This window comes from Erigeron canadensis, chromosome 3, assembly GCF_010389155.1.
Source record: "Erigeron canadensis isolate Cc75 chromosome 3, C_canadensis_v1, whole genome shotgun sequence".
NCBI lineage: Eukaryota > Viridiplantae > Streptophyta > Magnoliopsida > Asterales > Asteraceae > Erigeron > Erigeron canadensis.
Window position 1 is genome coordinate 40,637,570 of NC_057763.1, and position 22,570 is coordinate 40,660,139.

The following is a 22,570-nucleotide window of genomic DNA, read 5'->3' on the forward strand; positions in this document are numbered from 1 at the left end:
AAGAAACGAGAATCCTACTTAAACTTTAATAATGAAAATCTGAGTTATTGATTATCTAATCATATGTCTCGGTTCGGTTCAAACCGAATGTTTTTTCGGGTTAAACATGACCGGACCGAGAACCGAATAACATGAAAATAAGGAACCGTGGACCGGACCGAGAACCGAATAACATGAAAATAAGGAACCGTGAACCGGACCAACGACTTCGGTTTTACTCGGTTTCGGTCCAAAGTCGGTACGGTTTCTCGATTTTTTCGGTTTGGACCGCGATATGAACAGCCCTTTTAATAACTTAACAAACTACAGGTCCATTTCCACCACCAATCATCTCCCCCACACACAAAATACCAGTTAGGGTTTTAGCTCTATCAATAATCCACACTCAAAAACCCTAACACACAAACCATGTCCAGATCTCGATCCATTACAACGCGCTTACTCTACACGCTCCGATCAACTCTATCACAACAACAACAACCGAAACCATCACAAACCGCCGCTCTGTTAAACCTCCACCGCCACTACGCCGCCGCACCTGCGGTGAGATCAAAGGAGGAGCCATGGTGGAAGGAATCAATGGAGAAAGTGAGGAATATAGGAATATCAGCACATATAGATTCAGGAAAAACAACACTAACAGAAAGAGTGTTGTATTATACAGGAAGGATTCATGAAATTCATGAAGTTAGAGGTAAAGATGGAGTTGGTGCTAAAATGGATTCCATGGAGTTGGAGAGAGAAAAAGGGATTACTATTCAATCTGCTGCTACTTATTGTACCTGGAAAGATTTTCAGGTTCGTTTTCTTAAAAAATTTTGGATTTGATTGTGATTTTATGTTGAAATGATTTGTGTTCAGTTTACTTCTGATCCAAAATGAGCCAATATGTAAGCTGTTAAGTAGACAGAAAATGTCATATATATATATATATATGACAAAATCCATAGATTAATATCATCTATTCATAGTCTTTTTGTATGTGAAGAAATATTGGGTACACATTTCTAATAGAAGGCGTATATGATAGTATCCGTTCTTTATGAAATTATTTGTGAATTAGAATTAGAATTATCAGTTGATTGTAGTTTTAGGTAGAAATGATTTGTTACACTTGTGTGTGTTATGTATAATTTTGTTTACTATGACTTTGATTTACTCTAGTTCATTAAAATTTATGTATATTTGGGTGTAATTATCATTTGAAGAAGATGCATGCATTTAGTTGAAATGTAGGAAAGATGCCATAGCTCATCTTAATGAAATTTGAACAAAAAGGTTTACTTTTTGCTTAGATATGCACACTTTAAATGTATTAGTTATCGGAGGTGAACTGTACGCAAGGTACATTTATGATGTATACTTTCTTACACTAAGTTTGAGGGTAAATCATATAAAAACCACACGTGCTTATTTGTTTTTATCGGTCAACTAGGCGAAGTCATTAATTTTCAACACACCCATATCGAAGTTCAAATTTTGTTCCGTTTCAACAAACACGTTTAATGGTCATGACGTGGCATTGAGCTTTGGTTCATGCATGTGGGACATGTTTTTGGTTGGTCTGGTTACTTGGTACAGAAAAGGTAGATTTTCTTTTTACAGGAATGAATAACATAAAAATGTTCATAAATAAAGGAAAATCTTCTAAAAATCACTTGTACTTTTGTTGGTGTCAGTCAAACATAACTTAGAAATATTTGTTGAAACAGACCAAGTATTAAACTGTGGGTTGGGCATGTGGGACATGTCTGGGTTTGTTTGGTTATTCGGTACAAATTTAAAAGTACAGTTAGCTTTTATGCAAATCAACCTATATTTGAAGGAGTTTTGTTGTCTGCATACCGATCATCTTTCATAAGTAATCCGTTTGGTTCAAAAGTGACCAGAATTCAAGCGGTATGAGTTAAGGATTATACACATAGTACCTCTTTGTGTTTATTTGTTTAATAGGCTACAGAGTGTGTCACTTCTGCACACTTTTTAACCTAATAATGTAATGTGGTTTAGCTGTTTTTCTTATTTAGTTTCTTTAACTTCATATAATCATTTCAGTGATTATTAAGGTATCTTCTTTTTTCCTTTTTTTAAGTTTTGGTTTTGTTGGAATTAGCAAAACGATTTATGTTGTTATTGCAGGTAAATATCATTGATACTCCTGGTCACGTCGACTTCACAATTGAAGTTGAGAGAGCCTTGCGTGTTCTTGATGGTGCAATCCTTGTCCTCTGTAGTGTTGGTGGTGTGCAAAGTCAGTCAATTACTGTTGATAGACAAATGAAAAGATATGAGGTTCCGAGGGTTGCTTTTATTAACAAACTTGATCGAATGGGGGCAGATCCGTGGAAGGTTCTCAATCAGGTATGGTGTTTCACCATTTAATCAGATCCCCTATCATCCTATGATGGTTAATGACTCTTCTATACATGCTTTATTTACGTTAACTGTATCATCTGATGATATTTGCATGTCAGTTATGTAGTAATGCATTTTTATCATTTTCTTTGAATTTGGGGTTTGGGACTCAAGTGTTCATCAAATTTTTTTCCCCTGTGTATTTCTTTTAGGCAAGGAAAAAGCTTCGACATCACAGTGCCGCAATGCAAGTACCAATTGGGTTGGAAGAAGACTTTCAGGGTCTTGTAGATCTTGTGCAACTAAAAGCATATTATTTCCGTGGTGCTAGCGGGTTTGTCTCTAAATTTATCAATCTAGCAACAAGTTAATGCATTACATGACCAGAAGTATAAAATTATAAATGGTAGTAAAAAGATGCTAACTTTCCTATGTTGGGGCAGTGAAAAGGTTGAAACTGAAGAAATTCCAGCTGATATGCAAGCAGTGGCTGCTGAAAAGCGCCGTGAGTTAATTGAAGCAGTCTCTGATGTTGATGATGAACTTGCCGAAGCATTTCTCAGTGACGAACCTATATCGTCTGCGGACCTTGAGGTATTCGATACCATTTTCATTTGGGCTGTTGGGAAATACCAAATTTTCTCTTCTAAAGTTCCCTGGAACTTTCGCATTAGTTCTTTTCCAGGTCAATTTATACTTGGTCTGTGGTATAGTTTGACTTTTGTGATTGTAATGTTCTCGAGTTTGGTTATTGGTTTTGAATAGGCAGCTATTCGTCGAGCAACCATAGCACGGAAGTTTATACCAGTATTTATGGGTAGCGCGTTTAAGAACAAGGTAAGTAAAGTACTTTTATATGATATAAAATGTCTTTATTCATCAAAGAGTCGTGGAGTAAACATGAAGTTTTTGTTATCATTTGTTTTGTATTATTTGTAGGGGGTACAACCACTTCTCGATGGTGTTCTAAGTTATTTGCCTAATCCACTTGAAGTTGATAATTTTGCCCTTGACCAGTCTAAAAAGGAAGAGAAGGTAGTAACATGTTTTAATTGCTTCACATTCATTTGTGTTCATCTCGGTGACCCTAATGTGGAACTAAATTTCTGCATCATTTGGAGTGGTAACAGGTTAAGTTGTCTGGAACTCCAGCTGGGCCTATGGTTGCACTGGCTTTTAAATTGGAAGAACGCCAATTTGGTCAGCTGACATATCTAAGGTACTCTTTTGTTTCTTGCGTATCTTCTCTCTATTTTTATGTCCGTCTCTTTTGAAATGGCTAATATCATATTGTTTGAATGAAGAATATATGAAGGCGTGCTCAGGAAAGGTGAATTTATAACGAACGTTAACACGGGGAAGAAAATCAAAGTAAGTTCTGCATACTTAGAACTTATAACTGAAAGTAGAAGTAGTTGACAGGATGTATTCTGTTTATCTTTTTGACAGGTATCTAAACTTGGCCGGATGCATTCTGATTCCATGGAGGTATTGCCCCTATATATCTTATAAACTGAATATAATAAAAATTACATTAATGACTACATTTGACATATGATAACCATACAGGACATTCAAGAAGCTCATGCAGGGCAAATTGTAGCAGTGTTTGGTTTAGATTGTGCATCAGGAGATACATTCACAGATGGATCAGTCAAGTACACCATGACTTCTATGAATGTTCCAGAACCTGTGGTGTCATTAGCGGTTTCTCCAGTTTCGAAAGATTCTGGAAAACAAGTATGTATTCCCATTTATATATGAGTGCTTAGGGAATAGTGATTGGACTAGGTTTTAGTAATGTTTATTTATCATTTCAGTTTTCAAAAGCCTTGAATCGTTTTCAAAGAGAGGATCCTACATTTCGTGTTGGATTAGACCCTGAGAGTGGTCAGGTATTTTTTTCATCATATAACAATCATATTGTTGCTGTTGATATCTATTTTTGTGTCGTAACTTATGTGGATCCTTGTTGCACAGACAATCATATCTGGAATGGGTGAGTTGCATCTGGAAGTTTATGTCGAACGAATCAAGAGGGAGTATAAGGTACTATTTTCAATTTTTGCTGAAAAGAATATTCTTTTCAATAGGTAACCAACAAATCACCATGTTTATTTAAATATCATCTACAAATTGCAAGGTTGATGCAACTGTTGGAAAGCCTCGTGTCAATTTCAGAGAGACAATTACGCAACGTGCAGAGTTTGATTATTTACATAAGAAACAAAGTGGAGGGCAAGGTCAATATGGAAGGGTTTGCGGGTAAGATCTTGTTGCACGTATATACGACAAGAGTGTTGTCTGTTTCTAGAGGTGACAAAATAAAATAGGTGGCCGTTCGAAAAAATAAAAAATAAAATAGGTGACTAGGCAGATTGGTTGATGGTCAAAGTAGGTAGTTCTTTGGATTGGTTTAGATGGATCAGTTGACCCGTCACAATTTTTCTAAAATAAATGTTAAAGTTATGCTTCTAAAAGGATTTAGGATGTGTTTTTGCATAAAAATCATACTTGGGAGACTTTCGAGCCATATGACATCTTCAACCTGCCCCTTTTAAGCTAGTTACTCCTATTTCACATGTTTGATCTGTTCCCTGTTAAATGGAGCCATGGAGAATAGTTTTCTGTACGTGCATCTGAGGATCTATGTTGTTGGTGTCTTTTCATGTTATTTCATACGGATAACATGAATTTAATGAAATTCATCTAGTTTCTGAAATTCAAGTTTTATCGTACATTGTCGGTTCCTTTTTTTATGGATGAGTGATGTTTGCATATTCTTCTTAATTGACAGTTATATGGAACCACTTCCAGCTGGATCAGAGACAAAGTTTGAATTTGAGAACATGATAATTGGACAAGCTATTCCCTCCAATTATTTCCCACACATTGAGAAGGGATTCAAGGAAGCTGCCAATTCGTAAGTATCTCATTTTCCTGTCATAAAGTTTGTATATTGGCAAGCTAATATGTGACAGCTGTTCTTATGCATGAAGTGTTTCATTATTCATCGGTTTTTGTTGATATAAATGTTCAATATCATTATGATTTAGCAGAGGCTATTTTCATGTGCAGAGGATCTTTGATTGGATTTCCAGTTGAAAATATTCGTGTGGTTATGACAGATGGTGCATCTCATGCTGTGGATTCAAGTGAACTTGCTTTCAGATTAGCTTCAATATATGCATTTAGACAGGTCTTACTTTCTTTTTTCAAGTTTCTGTGACTTATTTACAAGTAGTTTTGTAAACCAATTATTGTAGCATGACTGATTTTGCGACGTGATGAAACAGTGTTATTCAAAATGCAAGCCTGTGATTTTGGAACCTGTGATGATGGTAGAAGTGAAAGTGCCAACAGAATTTCAGGGGACTGTTGCTGGAGACTTGAACAGGTAATACCAACTATCATTTTCATATTGTGGTGCTTTCTGCCATGAAGTTATTAGTATCTAAAACCATATTGTTATATATTAACAGGAGAAAAGGTATAATAGTTGGAAACGACCAGGATGGAGATGACTCTGTAATTAATGCTCTTGTAAGTAAACAATACTCGCTCTTACAAGTTTATATAAAGTATTACAAAAATTATAGCTCAGTAATGTGTAACAACAGCCTGAGAGTGCTGATATATTTTCATATATACTGATGAAAACTTGGTCTTGCATGGTGGTACTATCAATTATCAACTTAGTTATGGTATAACTGACGAGTTCTCTGATCATTGGCTTTCAGGTTCCACTGAACAACATGTTTGGATACTCAACGGCCCTTCGTTCCATGACGCAGGTGTGTTTGAGTGTCATGTTTCTTAAGTTGTTAGTCTGTAATCACGAGTTCTATTTTTTTGGAGGTGGCAAAATGGGTAGCTTGGGTAATGGGGGGAAACAAATATCTTTTTGGTACCAGTTAGTTGTGACTATAAGCATGCTTTTTCCAACTCTTCAAAAAGAATATTAAAGATCTAACCACAATGGCATGATTACAGACTAACAATGGTCATTTATTTTTTATTTTTGCCAATTTTATTTTCTCTGAATTTCTGAAATGGCTTGTAATCTTGCAGGGTAAGGGTGAGTTCACCATGGAATACAAAGAACACTCCCCTGTTTCTGCCGATGTTCAAACCCAATTGGTTAATGCCCATAAACCCAAGTCTGCTGAATAGTTTGGCTGAGATGGCTAAACACGGTTTTGCATCTTTAAAAAAAAAAAAATTAATCTAGGATATATTTTATACTGATTCAATTGCTTCCATCCAATGTGAAGTGTTTTGTTATCTGTTAAGACCGGAATGTGGTCAGTAATTTTGTATAAGCGAATAAGTCCTCATATAGAATGTTATACAATTTGGTAAGACAATTTTCGAGTAAACTTAACTTGGATGTACGTAATCGTAAAGTAGTAGTGTAGGGCTTCTCACAGCTGAGGCCTGAGAATAATTACATTTATTGTACCATATTATTGATGGAATTGCCGTTCAAAAAAAATATATTATTGATGGAATTAACGTAGTATGCAAATACGCCGTGTAGTTAACAAGCATATATGTGCGTTACAATATTTGGAAAAGAAACGAAAGTTTGATAATCGCTATTAGATGATGATGAAACTATTAAATGGAGTGTGTTTGGCTAATTGATTCATTTTCGCATCTAAAATTGAACTCTTTTTAATTATTTCTTTCAACAATTTCATATTTTAATTTAACTGTATATTGTCATTAGTCGTTACAAATATATGTTAATTTATAGGGCTGTAAACGGTTTGGTTGGTAGTTAATTTCGATTACTTGCAAATCGGTTACCTGAAAAAGTTAGTTAATTTCGGTTAACTATTAATTAAAGTTATGCTAATATAAAGTTTAAGTTTTCAATTATAATAGTCAATTTAAATAGTATTACTTAATTTTTCTATGTATAATAGTTAATATTTTGTTTTATAAATAAATATACATTACATCTAATTTTGAATTACTTTTTTCTAATGTTATGTATATGCAATGCAAGTTTTTATTTAACAGTATCATAATATACTACTTAAAATGTTTTTTACATAATACTAATATTTTTAATAAATATTTTAAACAAAGTTAATAACTTTTCTTAAAAAGAGTATATATTAGGGGTGTTCACGGGCCGGTTTGGTCCGGTTTTGACTAAATCTCAAACCAAACAAGCATTCCCGGTTTTAACATACATTAAACCAAGTCAAACCAAATATGTTGTCAAACCGAACCAGACCAGACCATGTGAGCCGGTCCGGTTTGGTCGGTTTTAAATTCTTTTTTCCTTTCTTCTATTTTCATATAATCATGTGTAAATTTGTGATAACGAACACTTAAAATTAGAACATTTATGACATTATTAGAACACAATATATATTTGAGTCAACAATCAAAAGACATTCATCATTTAATATTTTCATATAGATGCTACATAATTTAGATTACATCAGAAAGTTTAATTTCTCAAAAAACATACAAGATCGAAGCAAAATACTTACATAAAGTATATTTATTAATGGCCAGATATCTTCAAAAGTTATATACACCTATGGTCCGGTCCGGTTTGTGGCGGTTTTTTCTTTGTTTAAACTATAACCGAACCGATGAACCCGGTTTTTCAAAACTTAAATTGTTAGACCAGACTTTAGCAATTCAATCCGACCAAACCAATCTATATATCCCGGATTGGTCCGGTTTTTACGGTTTGACGGTTTGATGAATACCTCTAGTATATATATAAGAAAATTATTTGGAATATCCAAAACTAATCATAAATTGTGGAAAAAAAAGTTAGTAAAATTATTAATATTTTAGGCAACAAATACAAAAAATTAGCTAAATAGATATGTAAACGATATATTCATATAATACATATATGTGTGGTATATATCAAAATTCGGTTGGGTTTGGTAATTCGGTTAACCGCAGGTAATGAATATTGAAAATCGTAACCGAACCGTTACACATCGATTTTTTTGTTTTCGGTTAATTCGAGTTTTGGTTTTTTTGGTTTTGGATCATGCGGTTTAGACCGGTTTTTCGGTTTTCCGGTTCATTTCTTACCCCAATAATTTATCCCTTGATAAGATTTATATTGCCCAACTGTGAATCACTATGACGAGTCGAATCTCTTATATTAATAAAACAAAAATGTTTTCAAAAGCTATTTTTAGAAAAAGAATGGAATGTCAAGCTCTCATCTTATGCTAGCACGATTAAAAAAAAATATGACATCATAATTTTTTGTATTTTTATTTTTTATTTTTTTAATCCTAAACTCAATGTTACTTTCTTTAAATATCTCAAACTTTCATAAATTTTCTAAAGTATATATAATTTTTCTAAAATATCCATCTCCATATAAATAATTTTAAAAAAATATATATAATAATAAATAAATATTCATCAACATTAACATTAAAACTTTTTTTTTTTATTAAAATTTTGAATTTTCCAAGTTTTTTTTTCTAATATTGATCCGAATTTTTTTTCCAGATGTTAACAAAAAATGTTCGGATTAGAACTAATTTAACTTTAAAAACTCGAGTTGAACACGGGTTTCATTAACTAGTAAAAAATTAAATAAATACAAAAAGTATAGAAAACTATAAATGAATTATTAATAATAATAAATAAAAAAGATCGGACGGATTTAAGACTATACATCTAACCAAAAAAAAACAAACTTAAAAGGTTGAGACTTATTGATTGAGAGGATAAAAGTGTGAGCGCTTCTATTTCCCGCTATTTTTCTCCCTCCCACTCACCCCTAAAAAACCAGCGATTAATTAAGTTGATTGAAGTCTTAGTAGGTAACTTTGATTTTGCATAGTTGTTGTTGTTTCTAGGGTTTTTATTATCTATATCCATATAATATATATATATGTATATATATGCTGAATTGCTGATTAGGGTTATTATTGTTTCAAGTAATTATCCGCAAATAATTTTTTATTATATCCAACACAAATTATGGATATGAAATTTTTATTTATTATCTGAAATACTTCATTTTAGATATTTGATATTAATTGATGTGGAATTTAACTTGTGTGTGTATTTGTTTGAAATTGTAATCTTTACAATCTTGAACTCTTGGTATAACAATTACTTACTGAAGAAGCTCTGATTAGGGTTTTTTGGGTCAAAATGTTATTGTTTTTCACCAACAAAAATATATAAAAGTGGGTCTTGAAAAGTGTATGAGGACTGATTATGGATTTCAAGGTGAGGATTGTGTATGTCTATGGGGCTTAGGTTTTAGTGGCTGTTTGAATGTGCATTTGTTGATGTATATACCCTCATTTCGCCCCGTTACAGCTTTTTTTAGTTATCCAAACACCCCTTGAAGAGTAAAATGAAGTTTCATAAAAATATCAGATATGCTTTCGTTTTTGGTGTTGTTTGTTGCTGATCAACTTTTAATTATGTTGAGTATTTGTGTTTTTTCATCAGGATGGAAAATGCAGAACCAAATTTCTCAAAGTTTGGTATTTCTGAAGAGGTCATCCCATCCTTAAAACATTATCTGAATCTCTACATACGTTTTGCGTTGCTATCATTTCAAGAGTGCTAGATAGTTTTTATTTATGGTCTAAGTATTATTTTTTTCTCATCTCCAGGAAGGCGATAAGCTTGTTGCAGATGTGATACGCTATGTCCTATTTAAAACACACCAGAATTCTGGAGGCCCAATCAAGAGGGAAGAGCTCACTCAACTAATCACAAAAAACTATAATGATCGGTCTCTTCCAGCTCTTGTCCTAAACAAGGTCACTGCAAAGCTGTCAAGCATTTTTGGGTATGATATGAAAGAGCTGCAACGTGCCCGTCCTTCATCAACAAATCAGGCCCGTGCTTCACAGAGTGAGAAACTACTATTACCTGAACTTGAGATTTATTAATGATATGATTTCTCTGGCTTTTAATCATTTGTAGATATAAATATTACACAAATAGCAACATACTTTTACCTGATGGATAGTTTGGTTACTGGACTTCTAAAAGGTGTTACTAAAATTATTTTGGGTGATTCTGACCAAGATATCCAAAGTTTGATGGTTTTTATAATGCTTTTGGAAAGTTGGATGGTTTTTACAGTTAGTAAATGGTTATAATAATGCTTTTTGGAAGTTGAATGGTATTCATAACAGGTTTTGAAAGCTCAACAGTTTTAGAAACACTTTTATAAGTCTTAGGAAAGGCCTATGCTATTTGTTTCAAGTTGCCTTTTTTGGTTTGGAAAACTTCTGGGTCTATGTTGTTTACTTTTCCCCTGAAGTGTATGGAGTTCATTTAGTTGTGTTGATTCGTCATGTTCTTGAGTCAGTTTGCGCATAAGTATTTGATGGTATCATGTAATCATCGCAACTAATGCCGAGAATTCCTTGTAAAAAATCTACCACATACATATGGTAAAATCTGTGTACCAAACGCAACTGAACATACATCTTTTTTACTGATATATGTAGGAAATGTTTGAGATTTCTTGTGTTGTGGAGAGTGTAGGGTTCATACTAAATGATCAAAATAATCTCTGTGTTCAGGCTCTTCAGATGCAAAGTCATATATAATAACAAGTCAGTTAGATTCCGGAGTTTACAGAAAACACATTGAAGATACTACTAAATCACATTTGACAGGCTTCACGTTTGTGGTCATTGGCATTGTTCATCTTGCTGGAGGCAAAATTACCGAAGGTATCATAACCGCTTCAAGTAGACCGTATTCTATGTTTCAACATGATAATTCAGTAAACAATTTTATTATTTGGTTATGGATTGTAGAAAGTCTCTGGCACCATTTAGGGCGATTGGGTTTGTCCCAGGATAATGAAAAACATGTCGACTTTGGAAGCACCAAGCAGGCATTGGAAACACTTGTTCAGCAAAGGTATTAATAGCTAGATCTAGCTGGAGTCAGTATTGTGTGTTTACAAAAAGTTATACGTTCTTATATGTAACTTGATTTCTTGCAGATATTTGCAGAAGGATAAAACTAATGGCCCTGAAGGCTTAACGTTGTATTATGAGCTTGCAGAGAGAGGTCTGCTTGCGACAGCTAGCAGTAGCTTTAAAGAGTCCATATCACAGGTATTTTGTTCTAAGATTTTAATATCCCCTTAATTATTATAGCCCATTTAGTGCAACACCTTTTCAAATTGTTTATTTTTTTTTTGGTCTTTTTTCTTGTTAACACTATTTTTGGTGGTATTGGGTTTGTTTTAACATAAGTTAGAACTTAGGCGTTCACTTGACCTTCTAATGGTAAGGTTTAAAGTGTGGACTAAGCGAATTTTCAAGAAGATGCATCTAATGTTATTACTATAACTTGTGTATGCATGTGAGAATTAAGAACTTGATATGAGTCATATGACATTTTATTGCGACAAATATTATTCTAAATGAAATGACTGGCTGCAATAATATGATATTCAGAAGGAATGAGAAAGAGCGGCAATCAGCTAAGAAAACATAGTGCCTTAATCGAAATATTTGTCTTAATTTCCCACTTATTGAAGTAGTTTATTTGTGAGTCTAATGATTTATTATGTTAAGTTTTTTGACTATTATTCATAAGTGAGTAATATGTCATCTAGATCTCTGTTGTTTTTCCCCATCAGTATTCTGGTCCTGTGCTGTTCAAAATAAAGTGTTCTGGTTTTGTGCATTGGGACCTGGATTGTCTTTTAATATCTGGAATGGTAGTTTTTAAGCCCATTTGTCATGGTTTTTCATGGTATCATTTTCTGATGGGCAGATTGTGACTAGCGAGGCGGCTGCGGTTGACCTTGACTAGCAGCTTATTGTTGTAAATTTGGCGTAAGGAACGAACAATCATCTTCTACTATTTTGGGGTCTGCTACAAATATTTTTTCTCTTGCCGTAAACAAAGGGAATCAAATTGAATCAGGTTTGTGGATCTTGTTAAATCACTTAAATTGACAATATGACCATGTATCTGTTTTTCTGCAACTCCTTTTTTTTTTTTTGGAACGGCGGTGCTAAAATGCAAACTACTGTGAGGTTAGGCTACTTGGTAGAAGTTTTGGCCTCTTGGAGAAAAAGTTTAGGTTCAAATCTTGGTAATGGTGTTTCTTCGAGTTTATTGAGTAAAGTAGGATTTGTTGTTAAAGAAGATTTAAAAAAGAAATCTGGAAGCATAACCGTAGGTATGAATTATTTGACAATGGCCATGTTCTAGTAGATGAGTCTTAAGTCGTGGTGCAATATATATGATGATCTCAATATAGAATACATCACATCATCATCATGATCAATATAGAGAAATGATCTGAATGAAGATACGACTCTGCTCATTTTTTGATCAATGAAATGACTAAATTAAAATATCTTGTTTTCTTTTTGGATAGATGTTCAGACACATGCTTCCCATACCTCTTAAATACCTCATCAATCTTTATGGAATTTCCAAAATGAGAAGTCAACAATGGCTCTGAAATAGCTCTCACCACTTTTGTTATGTTTTTTCCGCTTGTGTAGTTGGGTTCCCTATTATTAAAACCATCATTATTCATATTTGTTGTATAATCTTTGTCATGTGGATCCCAATTGACTTCAAAAACATTCAAGTTACGATCAACAGAAAATGAGCCCTCATGTTGAATAATATTCATGACTTCACCCTGGCATGGATAGTAAATTGGGACATTGAATGAGTTAATGTCCGATTCTTGAACCAGTCCCTGTGATAATTAATAAATTTGTTAAAGCAGAAATGGTTGCCAAAACAAGCAGAAATGACTAGAAGATGGATAAGTACACGAAATAGTTTTTTTTTTGTTTTTTGCTTGAGTTCAAAATTTTTATACCTCTTTAGCCATGTCCATAAGTGATTGTGCCAGTAGTTTCCAGATACAACAACTATCATCGTTAGTTGGATCTGCAAGGCTCCGACCAACAATTGTTAAAACCATGCGTCCGCCACGTACTATTTCTTGAGAACGCATTTGCAGAAACCTAGTGAAGTCGGTAAGAAATTGATTTCCATATGCTTGGAACACATTTGGAGGACTTGTTTTGGACATGTATATATTTGATGTATTGTTTCCAAGGCCTTCTGGTACCTAGCTACCACATTGCACACAATTAATGATATAAAATATTGACTATGTATTATAGTTGCTTAATTATTAGCCAATTGTGCAAACCTGAGAAAGCCAATGATTTGAATAAGAGGAGTGAACAAGGTGCAAACTTTGATTTGGAAAGAGCCTACCATAGAAAGAGCCAGGAACAACCGAAACAAAACAAGAACGATAGTTTTCTCCCTTCTCCTTCTTAAGCTTTGCATAAAATTCCGGTAACAATTTGATAAGACTATTGAAATCATTTCCGAAGAGGTCATTTAAGCATACTTCAAACTGTGGTGGCTTACACTTGCTTTCTTCACACACCTCAATGACTGTATCAATTATGTTAGAAACAACCAACAATGCGTTTTGGCTAGATGAGCATCCTAGTTCTGCTATCTTGAAGCACTTTATTCTGAAGGCATCAACTTCCTGCTGATCATTAGCAAGATCCTTGATTACTTGCTTTAGAATTGGTGATGCTTTTTGTATCGCATTTTCCTAGACAAAACAAAACAAAAAGAATAAAACATTAAAATGAGGAGTAAAACTATTTATTTATTTTTTATGGTTAAAACAAAATCAAAGTAAAAAGAAACAAACAATACAGATAAATTAAAAAGCCAATTGTTGGTCTTTAACTTGCAACTTGTTCCTTGAGAATGTAAGACTTAAACCATAACTATAAGGCAATATCTATAATATACGAGCAATAGTACCCGCGCAATGCGGCGGTGAGAAGGTGGGGTGATAGGTCATAGGAGGTGATAAGTCATAGAGTGTGATAGCCAAATACCTTAGCCGTACGGGCTACGTACTCAGATTTAAAAATTTGTCGAAAGTATATCGAATGACATCTCTAATGAAAGAGCATGAAATTTTTAGAACACCCATACAGTTTTTATAATTTATCAATATGCGGTTTTTGAGATAAAAAATTTTGAATAAATTAAAGGAATAAAATGATTTATGGAGAGAGAAAAAAAACTGAGTGGTTGAGATTTGAGAAGAGAGAAAAAAAAAATGAGTGGTTGGAATTTAAGGGTATTATAGGTATATTAGTTAGAGATGTTTAAATTAGTGAATAAAGAAGGAGGGTAATTTAGGTAGTTCAAATCATCTTTTGAGATTTTAAAAAAAGACAAAATGATTTATAAAATAGTATAGATATAGATATAGCAAAAAATGTACGTATAATAACGTAGTTAGAGAGGAAGTGTGCAGGAGCTCCATATCACCTGAAGTGAGGAGTTTTTGGCATAGCTTAATTCACCATCGCCAGTATTCATGTGCAGGATGTTTCCTACTTCCATGGTTAGCAATTGAAACTCGATATCTTCTTTGCGAATAAATTGGAGCAAAAATGAAATATATATATACACACAAACTATATATTGAATCTCCATGATATATGAAGAGATCGAGCTCACCAACTTGGACATAAAAATTATAATTTTAAAATCTGTTAATTAATTACCAACTTGGACATATCACATGTTTATTGATTACTAGAAGATTTTATGTTCATGCTAGATCGAATATATTAAACTATAAAGATATCAATATACACGCATGATGTGTGATAATTAAATATGGTTCTTTAAAAACACTTTAATTAAATAACAAAATTAAACCACGTGTATATAGCTCTCCGCGAACCGGTTAAAACAGCGTACTTAGCCATGGAAATTCACATTTCCAAAAAAAAAACCAGAAAAATATTTTGCAAGCTGGTAAGCTACTTAGCCATGGGGTCCTATCAAAAGGCGATATTACTTTTGCACTTAATCCAGTTAGACATTTTGTCACCTAATTCACTCAATACTTAATAGTTAAAAAAACAAACCGACCCACTCATCCACTACAACAGATCATGGCACGGTTATGCTTTTTGAAGTGTGTAAATCTTAAAATAAGTGTGGAAGAAAATGCCTGTGACATATAACCGTAGTGTAATATATGTTGATCTCAATATAGAATACATATAACACATCAAGATCAATATAGATAAATTGAGTAATTAATCCAGAAGATATGAATTGCTCTTTTTTTTTTATCAATGAAATGACTAAATTATCATGTAAATGGATAAGAATTGGCACTGATGATGTTTAAAATAAGATATAAATTATCATGTAAATGTGTATACATATGATCTTTATATTGATGTTATCATTAATATTATACTAACATAACCTATAGCATCCATGTAATTAAAGTGGAAAGTATATTAGCATCCAGACGGACCTTCAACCTTATAATATGAATGAATAGCCCAAACTTTTCCGAGAGAGAAACAAAAAGTTAGCCCAAATCAAATTTGGATAAGAAAACAAAGAATGAAAGAAGGGCTCACCCAAAAGAAGAGGTCCACATACAGAGTATCTACACTGGCCGTTATCCAAATGGACGCCCAATTTGACCAAACGAAAGATTCACTCGTATAATCCACACATGTATGTGATTGACGCTAATTGTTATTTCATTTTTGAAAATATTCACAAGTAATAATGGATCGTCTAAGTTGAAATTTGATCGGAACTTTGGTTAAAAACTCTAATGGAAAAAGTCTAGGGTTTTAAAAAAAAGAGTGATAAATCTACAATACTTTTTAGCCATCTACAACAACTGTATATGTTATACTGCACAGAGTACAATTGTATAAAGCATGTATTGTTGTAGATGGTTAAATCTTGTTAGAGACTTCCTAAAATATAGGCTCAAAACTAAAGTTTAACTCTTAATCAATTGAACGTTGAACTTGAAGGGGCTGAAGTGATGTTTATCCCTTTCCAAGTTTTCCATCATAAACTATGTTATAGAAAAACATATATCAAATTACTTTTATCCACTTAATGATCACACTAGCTTGATACAGTTTATTTTTAATTAAGAACAAACTACAAATTGACAAAATAAATAAAAAAAATTGTACAAGTTACAAACAATTAATCGTCATGCTACACAACATTAACGAACAATTACGATATATACTCGGCCCACTCTTCTGGGTCCTTAGACTTCCCCTTCATGGACAAAAGGCCGAAATCCAATGCTTGATGAGAAGTATTTTGATGATGACTTAGAAACTGCCTGGCAACCGTAGATACTCTATTGGCTACAATAAGCTCAAAAAGAGCGTCGCTGCATCTTGAGGACAGGTCGCCCGAAGAGATCCAGCTGCTGGGTTCAATTTTCGGAGATGACAGAAGAGAGCGAGCAGCAGCAGCATATCCTTGCTCTAAATATTCTGGTGGTGTTGACCACGTAGTAGACAACAAACCTTGAAGTGGTAGTTGCTCCATCATGGAATGATTTTCTTAATTTGACATATATATATAATGTTTAAAAGTAAGATTAGTTTTTCGAAGATTTTTCGTCCCAACATATTTTTATACACATACTTATCAAAATGTATCTATCCTGTTTATTTATTTTTGGTGAAAATTCAAATATCAAAAGTCAATACATATGCGGGGGTTAATTTCATTTTCATAAACCTACTTAGGAAATTTTAAGTGTGGTGTTGTCTCGCACCCAAATTAGGCGAAAAACTTACTTTTTAATATTTTTTTTTTACAAAATAGGATGTGAGGACTTTTCACTTAAGTTGGGTGTGAGACCCACACTCACTTTTTCCAGATATTCATGTACAACTCCATCAGTTTTTATTAAAATTGACTCATAGAATTGATCGAACAGTATGTACTTCAGAAGATGGGAGGGAGTATTATATCTCATTAGCTTAACTAATAGTAAAACTAGTCAAAACTGCAAAGTTTTCTTAAGGCAAAAATGTATGTACGTACGTGTTGAATGAATGAATATATAGAGAGATGATGATTATATAGAGAGGAAATGAATATACCTTGAGAGTGAGGAAAGTTGGGTGGGAGAAAATTGGAATGAGTTCCTTGCGGCAGCTGTTTTCTTCTTCGCTGATTATGTCCTTGTAATCGTCTTCTGCAGCTCCTCTTTGCTTCATCGAACTCCGTCACTCCATGAAACCTGATCAAAATTATGTATATATACGCACCTTATTGTTATGCAAAACGTATATATCAATCTATCCATGATATATATGATTTGTTACTGAAATAAAGAAGAGACCTGCCTAATTTAATTTATTAATTAGTTAATATAAATATAATATTGCTAATGACATCCCTGAGTGTTACGTTGTTTATTAAAGAATCATATGCATTAGCAGTTACACGTACATAAATTTCCTCCCCATAAAGAAAGAATTGCATATATATCCAAATATACTATCAAAATTACAAATATCCCCAATTAAATTCTTAAATCACAAATATATCCAATTTTATACTTTGGCATAGATATGACAAAAAAATACCCTTAATTGATCTGATTAATTATTGCAATCTTAGTTTGTATGACTCTCTTTCTCTCCCTTTCATCATTGTTCTTTCGTTGTCTCTAACTCTCTCTCTCTCCCAAGAAATAAAATTTATCCTCTTGTTTTTTTTTCCTTCTGAACATCACGGTTGTAATCTATTATTCTCAAGTTGCACTCAACCAACCGTCCAACCCATTTACATCATCAATAAAATCTATATAAATGTTTTCATTTTCTTTTTGATGGTGACATTTTTTAGTTATACCATGTGAATAATTACGTTGCTGAGAAAAAAAATATATATCAGAGATGAACAAATGCAGAACAAGAATCCTATTAGACAGAATATTATCTGTGATGTATATGTTTTGTAAAATAGGTGATGCATTTGAGATGCTAATAATTATATCAACAATATTACCAAGGTAATGAGCAAAAGTCAATGTTTTCATATTTATCAATTAAACTCCAATTACATTACATATACAAGTATGTGACGGTCCCCCTTTTCTAATTTGATTTGAACTTGCGTGTATCTGCAAACAGAGGCAATGACAATCTAATTCAGAGTATTGAATAGAATTTTTGCTTTTAAGATGGTTTTGGTTTTATTAGTTGAAAACATGGCATGAATTTAAGCTAAAGGATACAATGGTCGTGACATAAAATGTATTTGGTAAAATAAATATAGATGGGTAAATCTGTGTATATAAATGATAAAGTTGGGTATATTTGTTATTTAAAATTTGGATTGGGAATATTTGTAATTTTAATAGCATATTTAGGTATATATGCAATTCTCCCTTAACTATTTCAATTGACAAAAATAAAAACTAATACACTTTGACTTGTATGTTTAATAAGTTAGTCAAAATTTTCCCTTTAAATAATGTGTGTTCAGTTAGAATTGAATTTTCATAATAGAAGAAAATTTTAAATACAATTAATGTAATTATATGTGGCCGGAGGTCTCTATGGAAGCAGTCTCTCTACCTTTGTGTAGAGGTAAGACTGTCTACAGCTTACCTCCCCCATACCCCGCGCAGGGATTGGGTCCTATTGTTGTTGTTGTTGAATTAATGTAATTATATGTTATTCTTGTATATTAATGGTCCTAAAAACCAAAGTTAAATAAGAAGTCGTTAGACGCTTTTAGGTTGGTTGACTATGGGTTGGGAGTACTTGCACCTATATATGCGGGGAGTACTCCGTAGGTCAAAGTAGCCAAGACACGGAGTATTAGGAGTAATCGGACAACTCGGGTCGACTCGACGGCTTGCCTACAAATACTCAGGAATTAAGTACCTGGCTTGACTCGAGGAGTTTTGCAAAAGTGTTAAAAACTGTTATATGTCAATTTCGTATATAATAAAAAAAAAGCACGTTAAATAGATGTCTAAGGACAAATAATTAACAAGAAACAAGGGGCAAAAAAAAGAAGCTAAAGAGTGATTATTTTTTCTTAATCGTGACTTCTTATATAAAATAGATGGAGTACATTTTTTTAGAAAAAAATGTTATAACTCTTTTTGCATTAAGATCGAGTTCAAAATATGTTTAGAGCCATGGGTCAAATGACTTCTCAATCTTTTCCAGTCATGTGTAAGAAAATTAATTATATAAGCATTTCTTAAAATTTTATATTATAAAATAATGTAATTAAATAATTTTTTTAAACTAGCTCTCACGTAATAATTTCTGACTCCGTCCATGCATGTATTCAAGCTAGCTAATACCTACTTTCATGTCATAATAAAAACATACTTTCATGGAGGTCTCTTCTCATATCTCTTTCTTAAAATACTAACGATTAAGCTATTTAGTAATGGTTAAGTAGCGTCTCTTGAACCGACATATGTGTAAAAGAAAAATTTTAACGCGAATAATAAGATCAATTTTTGCGCTATCGGAAAAATAGCCCCGTAATTTATGTTTAAAATGTTATTACATGTATAAAAGATTGTACATTGAATCACAACCCACAAAAATCAGAGGTGATTATATTTAATGTGTAAATCACATGTAATGACGCATTGTTTATCATTTCTCACTTTTTAATATTTGAACGTGAGTGAGAATTACTCTAATATGTAGAGGTGGTATTAAAGGGGACAAAAGAATCCAATGTCCCTCTCGAAATTAAAATTTTACCATTGATATTTAGTATTTTTTTTATGAATTTTAAAATTTTCTTATAAACTTTTAAACCTATTTGTCTCCTTTTAGATCTGTTTTGCATAAGTTTTTTTATTTTGTCCCTCTTGTTTTTTTTTTTTTATGATACCGTCTTTTTTAATATGTCACTAGTTTTTTAATTTTAGATTGAGCTCTTTAGTAAGTTAAAACTCAATATAATAAAATCATGTTGGGGTTACTCTTAACATTTTTTTATGATTGCTGAAAAATGATAAGTCATATATATGTCAGTCAGATGATCTATATGTTTTAAAATACCTGCTACATTGTTGACAGAATCGTTGTTGAATACCCAATACCACAACCCTCGGAGCCTTTGAATGTACTTCACACACTTTATGTTTCCTATAATACTCTTTCACATTATCAAGTGACACGTGACATCCTTCCACCTGGCACCTTGCGACCGGCGCCGTCACATAACACGAGTACGGCGATCTGCATTTTTTGGCGGATCCAGCCGCCACATAACTGCCAGGAAAAACAACCGTGTTGTCACAATAGTGTCTTTTCCCTAACTTCAAACACATCATATGTGGGTCCGACAGGTTTGAAGTATTTGAATCTAATAGAAACGCGTGTACTACACTCGTGGTGGCCGGTACATTGGTGGCAGCTGCCTGATTGGTCCAATCATCATAACATGTAGTAGTAGTAGTAGTAGTAGTACGCATAACATTAGTACTAATATTGTCCCAGAAATTATTATTAGAATCATAATTATTATTGTTTTGTCCCGACAAATCGACATCACCAACAAGACTAGTACAGCCATCGTTGCGCCATCCCGCAGGTTCCATATATGTGTTTGTGTACGAATTAATGAATACGATGTAAAAGAAACAATTTAGGAAAGAGTAAGGTTGTTGTTAAATGAAGAAAGATGTATATTTGGAGGTGTACATGTAGTGTTTGCTTAAAAAGAAACAAAGATATATGAAAAGAAAAAGATATATAGATAGACATATATAGGGAGAATATATGTTTGTGCAAGTGAAGTGATCAGATAGTATGTAGTGTGGTTCAGGAATGGGTGGCTGGGGATGTAAGTGCTGAAATAGAAAAAAAGCTACAAAGATGCTTTTAGATTTTATTTTATTATTATTTTGTATCAGTGGTGTATTTAAATAAAAAGAGAACTAATTATTTCACGAAAATCCACTTTCATTTATTTGAGACTAGATTATTGACCCGCGTAATACGCGAGTAAACATATATATTTAATAATATGTTATCATTTCATGACATGACAACATATTATTAAAAATTAATAAACATTTGATTTTATATATAAATATTTGATTTTTTATATAAGATGAGCTATTTGATTTTAAATAAGAAAAATCATATAAATAAGATTTATTTCTCTATTTGATATAATGTAATCAAAATTAAAGGTCAAGTTTGAAACTTAAAATAAAAGTACAAAGTCAACATTTATAATTCCATGGCATATAAAATACAAAGTCAATGTTAGAGCTATTTGATTCAATGAAATTTGAAATTAGCTTAGCCTTAAATTATATGTTATAGATACGTGTATATATATATTATATGTATGAATAACACAAAGTTAAACTTTATAAATTAAATTTTATAGATAAAGTTTACTTTTTTAAAACCTTTTCTAAATTTATATATATTTTTTATCATCATATATTAATATTATTTAAATATAGAAAGTTATACTTTGTTTAAGATATAAAGTAGAAAGACTCATGTTGTGTTTGACCAATTTTAAAGTCAATGATGAATCATTATTTTGATAGTAACTAAAATTTGAAATTCATCTAATAATCATTATTAATTTAAGACGCTCCTATTTATAAATGATGTCATTTTTTACTTAAGTTTGAGTTAAGTAGACTTTAAACTCGTCATATAATGGATTGTATGAACTATTTTATTTAAACTCTCTCTTCAACTATCGTTCAAAATTTTTGTAAAAGTTTTTGGTGATTTATTAAAAAAATTTAAACTTCAAGTTTTAAAATATTTTTTAAGAGCTCATTCTATAATTTTTTTAATTCTTTATTTTGATATATTATAATTCCTTAGCTCGAACCCCAAAATAATTTTCACTGTGATTCCTAACCATAATCGTTTATTCCTTTTGATTTCTTACTAAGCCATGGTTTGTTTGTTTCTTTCAACTATTTTGTTGGTATATTTTGTCTTTTTGTATTATTTTTTAATAAATTATAGCGCATAATTTATGTGAATTTATATACAAATAAATTCTTTTTATCAGTTACAATTTTAAAAATCTTTACCATTCAAACAATAAATGTATAAAGATAAAATAAAATACAAAATTATAGTAATAGATAGAAAAGAAATAATGCATGATAATGATTGTAACAGATTAAAATGAATTAGTGCATAAATATACATTAAAAAATATTAATTATTATTATTTTATCTTTTAAGCTTGAATCTATATTTTGTCTAAACTATAAAGTAAAATGACTAACGTTGTGTTTGACCAATTATAAAGTCAATGATGATAAAATCATTATGATCTAAGTGAAATAATTTACACCATTAATCTCTTG

At 32.2% G+C, this 22,570-nt stretch overlaps 4 protein-coding genes across 6 annotated transcripts; 2 read left to right on the forward strand and 2 right to left on the reverse strand.

Moving 5' to 3' along the window:
• Window positions 1–319: 319 nt before the first annotated feature.
• Window positions 320–6,866, forward strand: LOC122591016 (elongation factor G-2, mitochondrial). The gene is made up of 19 exons (XM_043763203.1): window positions 320–798; window positions 2,140–2,361; window positions 2,568–2,689; window positions 2,799–2,949; window positions 3,121–3,192; window positions 3,295–3,390; window positions 3,486–3,574; window positions 3,660–3,726; window positions 3,805–3,843; window positions 3,925–4,095; window positions 4,176–4,250; window positions 4,336–4,404; window positions 4,499–4,620; window positions 5,153–5,278; window positions 5,434–5,554; window positions 5,652–5,752; window positions 5,838–5,898; window positions 6,096–6,149; window positions 6,427–6,866. Exons 1-19 carry the CDS (start codon window positions 409–411, stop codon window positions 6,526–6,528), a joined length of 2,250 nt encoding a protein of 749 aa, XP_043619138.1. The 5' UTR covers window positions 320–408; the 3' UTR covers window positions 6,529–6,866.
• A 2,205-nt stretch (window positions 6,867–9,071) lies between these two features.
• LOC122593490 (melanoma-associated antigen 8) lies at window positions 9,072–12,926 on the forward strand. 2 transcript variants are annotated; one of them, XR_006322838.1, is made up of 8 exons: window positions 9,072–9,179; window positions 9,823–9,871; window positions 9,990–10,233; window positions 10,914–11,066; window positions 11,154–11,259; window positions 11,345–11,459; window positions 12,127–12,279; window positions 12,740–12,926. XR_006322838.1 is itself a non-coding variant. In XM_043765909.1 (7 exons), exons 2-7 carry the CDS (start codon window positions 9,824–9,826, stop codon window positions 12,163–12,165), a joined length of 705 nt encoding a protein of 234 aa, XP_043621844.1. In that variant the 5' UTR covers window positions 9,072–9,179; window position 9,823; the 3' UTR covers window positions 12,166–12,501. The 2 variants fall into 2 exon arrangements, 1 of the variants encoding a protein (XP_043621844.1); XM_043765909.1 differs by lacking the exon at window positions 12,740–12,926 and having other exon boundaries at window positions 12,127–12,501.
• LOC122592141 (probable jasmonic acid carboxyl methyltransferase 2) lies at window positions 12,683–14,772 on the reverse strand. The gene is made up of 4 exons (XM_043764348.1): window positions 14,698–14,772; window positions 13,538–13,960; window positions 13,199–13,453; window positions 12,683–13,072 (listed from the first exon to the last, which is right to left on the reverse strand). The coding sequence occupies exons 1-4, from the start codon at window positions 14,770–14,772 to the stop codon at window positions 12,683–12,685; spliced, it is 1,143 nt and encodes a 380-aa protein (XP_043620283.1).
• Window positions 14,773–16,437: 1,665 nt separating this feature from the next.
• LOC122593619 (squamosa promoter-binding-like protein 7) lies at window positions 16,438–20,973 on the reverse strand. Of its 2 annotated transcripts, none has more exons than XM_043766046.1 (3): window positions 20,274–20,973; window positions 17,328–17,467; window positions 16,438–16,742 (listed from the first exon to the last, which is right to left on the reverse strand). In XM_043766046.1, exons 1-3 carry the CDS (start codon window positions 20,813–20,815, stop codon window positions 16,441–16,443), a joined length of 984 nt encoding a protein of 327 aa, XP_043621981.1. In that variant the 5' UTR covers window positions 20,816–20,973; the 3' UTR covers window positions 16,438–16,440. The 2 variants fall into 2 exon arrangements, with proteins under 2 accessions (XP_043621981.1, XP_043621979.1); XM_043766044.1 differs by having other exon boundaries at window positions 16,438–16,778; window positions 20,274–20,968.
• Window positions 20,974–22,570: the final 1,597 nt, after the last annotated feature.

Bases quoted from the DNA above. Each gene is read 5' to 3' on its own strand.
- LOC122593619 (XM_043766044.1), bottom strand. From the start codon at position 20,815: ATGGAACCTGCGGGATGGCGCAACGATGGCTGTACTAGTCTTGTTGGT. The intron at 17,468-20,273 runs GTATTTTAAAAC...AATTTTGATCAG, and splicing joins TTCTGTCAACAATGTAGCAG to GTTTCATGGAGTGACGGAGT. The intron at 16,779-17,327 runs GTATATTCATTT...TGTCAAATTAAG, and splicing joins CAACTTTCCTCACTCTCAAG to AAAATCATTCCATGATGGAG.
- LOC122592141 (XM_043764348.1), bottom strand. From the start codon at position 14,772: ATGGAAGTAGGAAACATCCTGCACATGAATACTGGCGATGGTGAATTA. The intron at 13,961-14,697 runs GTGATATGGAGC...TGTTTTGTCTAG, and splicing joins CCAAAAACTCCTCACTTCAG to GAAAATGCGATACAAAAAGC. The intron at 13,454-13,537 runs GTTTGCACAATT...TGTGGTAGCTAG, and splicing joins CAAATCATTGGCTTTCTCAG to GTACCAGAAGGCCTTGGAAA.
- LOC122593490 (XM_043765909.1), top strand. From the start codon at position 9,824: ATGGAAAATGCAGAACCAAATTTCTCAAAGTTTGGTATTTCTGAAGAG. The intron at 9,872-9,989 runs GTCATCCCATCC...TCTCATCTCCAG, and splicing joins AGTTTGGTATTTCTGAAGAG to GAAGGCGATAAGCTTGTTGC. The intron at 10,234-10,913 runs GTGAGAAACTAC...CTCTGTGTTCAG, and splicing joins TCAGGCCCGTGCTTCACAGA to GCTCTTCAGATGCAAAGTCA.
- LOC122591016 (XM_043763203.1), top strand. From the start codon at position 409: ATGTCCAGATCTCGATCCATTACAACGCGCTTACTCTACACGCTCCGA. The intron at 2,950-3,120 runs GTATTCGATACC...GGTTTTGAATAG, and splicing joins TATCGTCTGCGGACCTTGAG to GCAGCTATTCGTCGAGCAAC. The intron at 3,727-3,804 runs GTAAGTTCTGCA...TCTTTTTGACAG, and splicing joins ACACGGGGAAGAAAATCAAA to GTATCTAAACTTGGCCGGAT.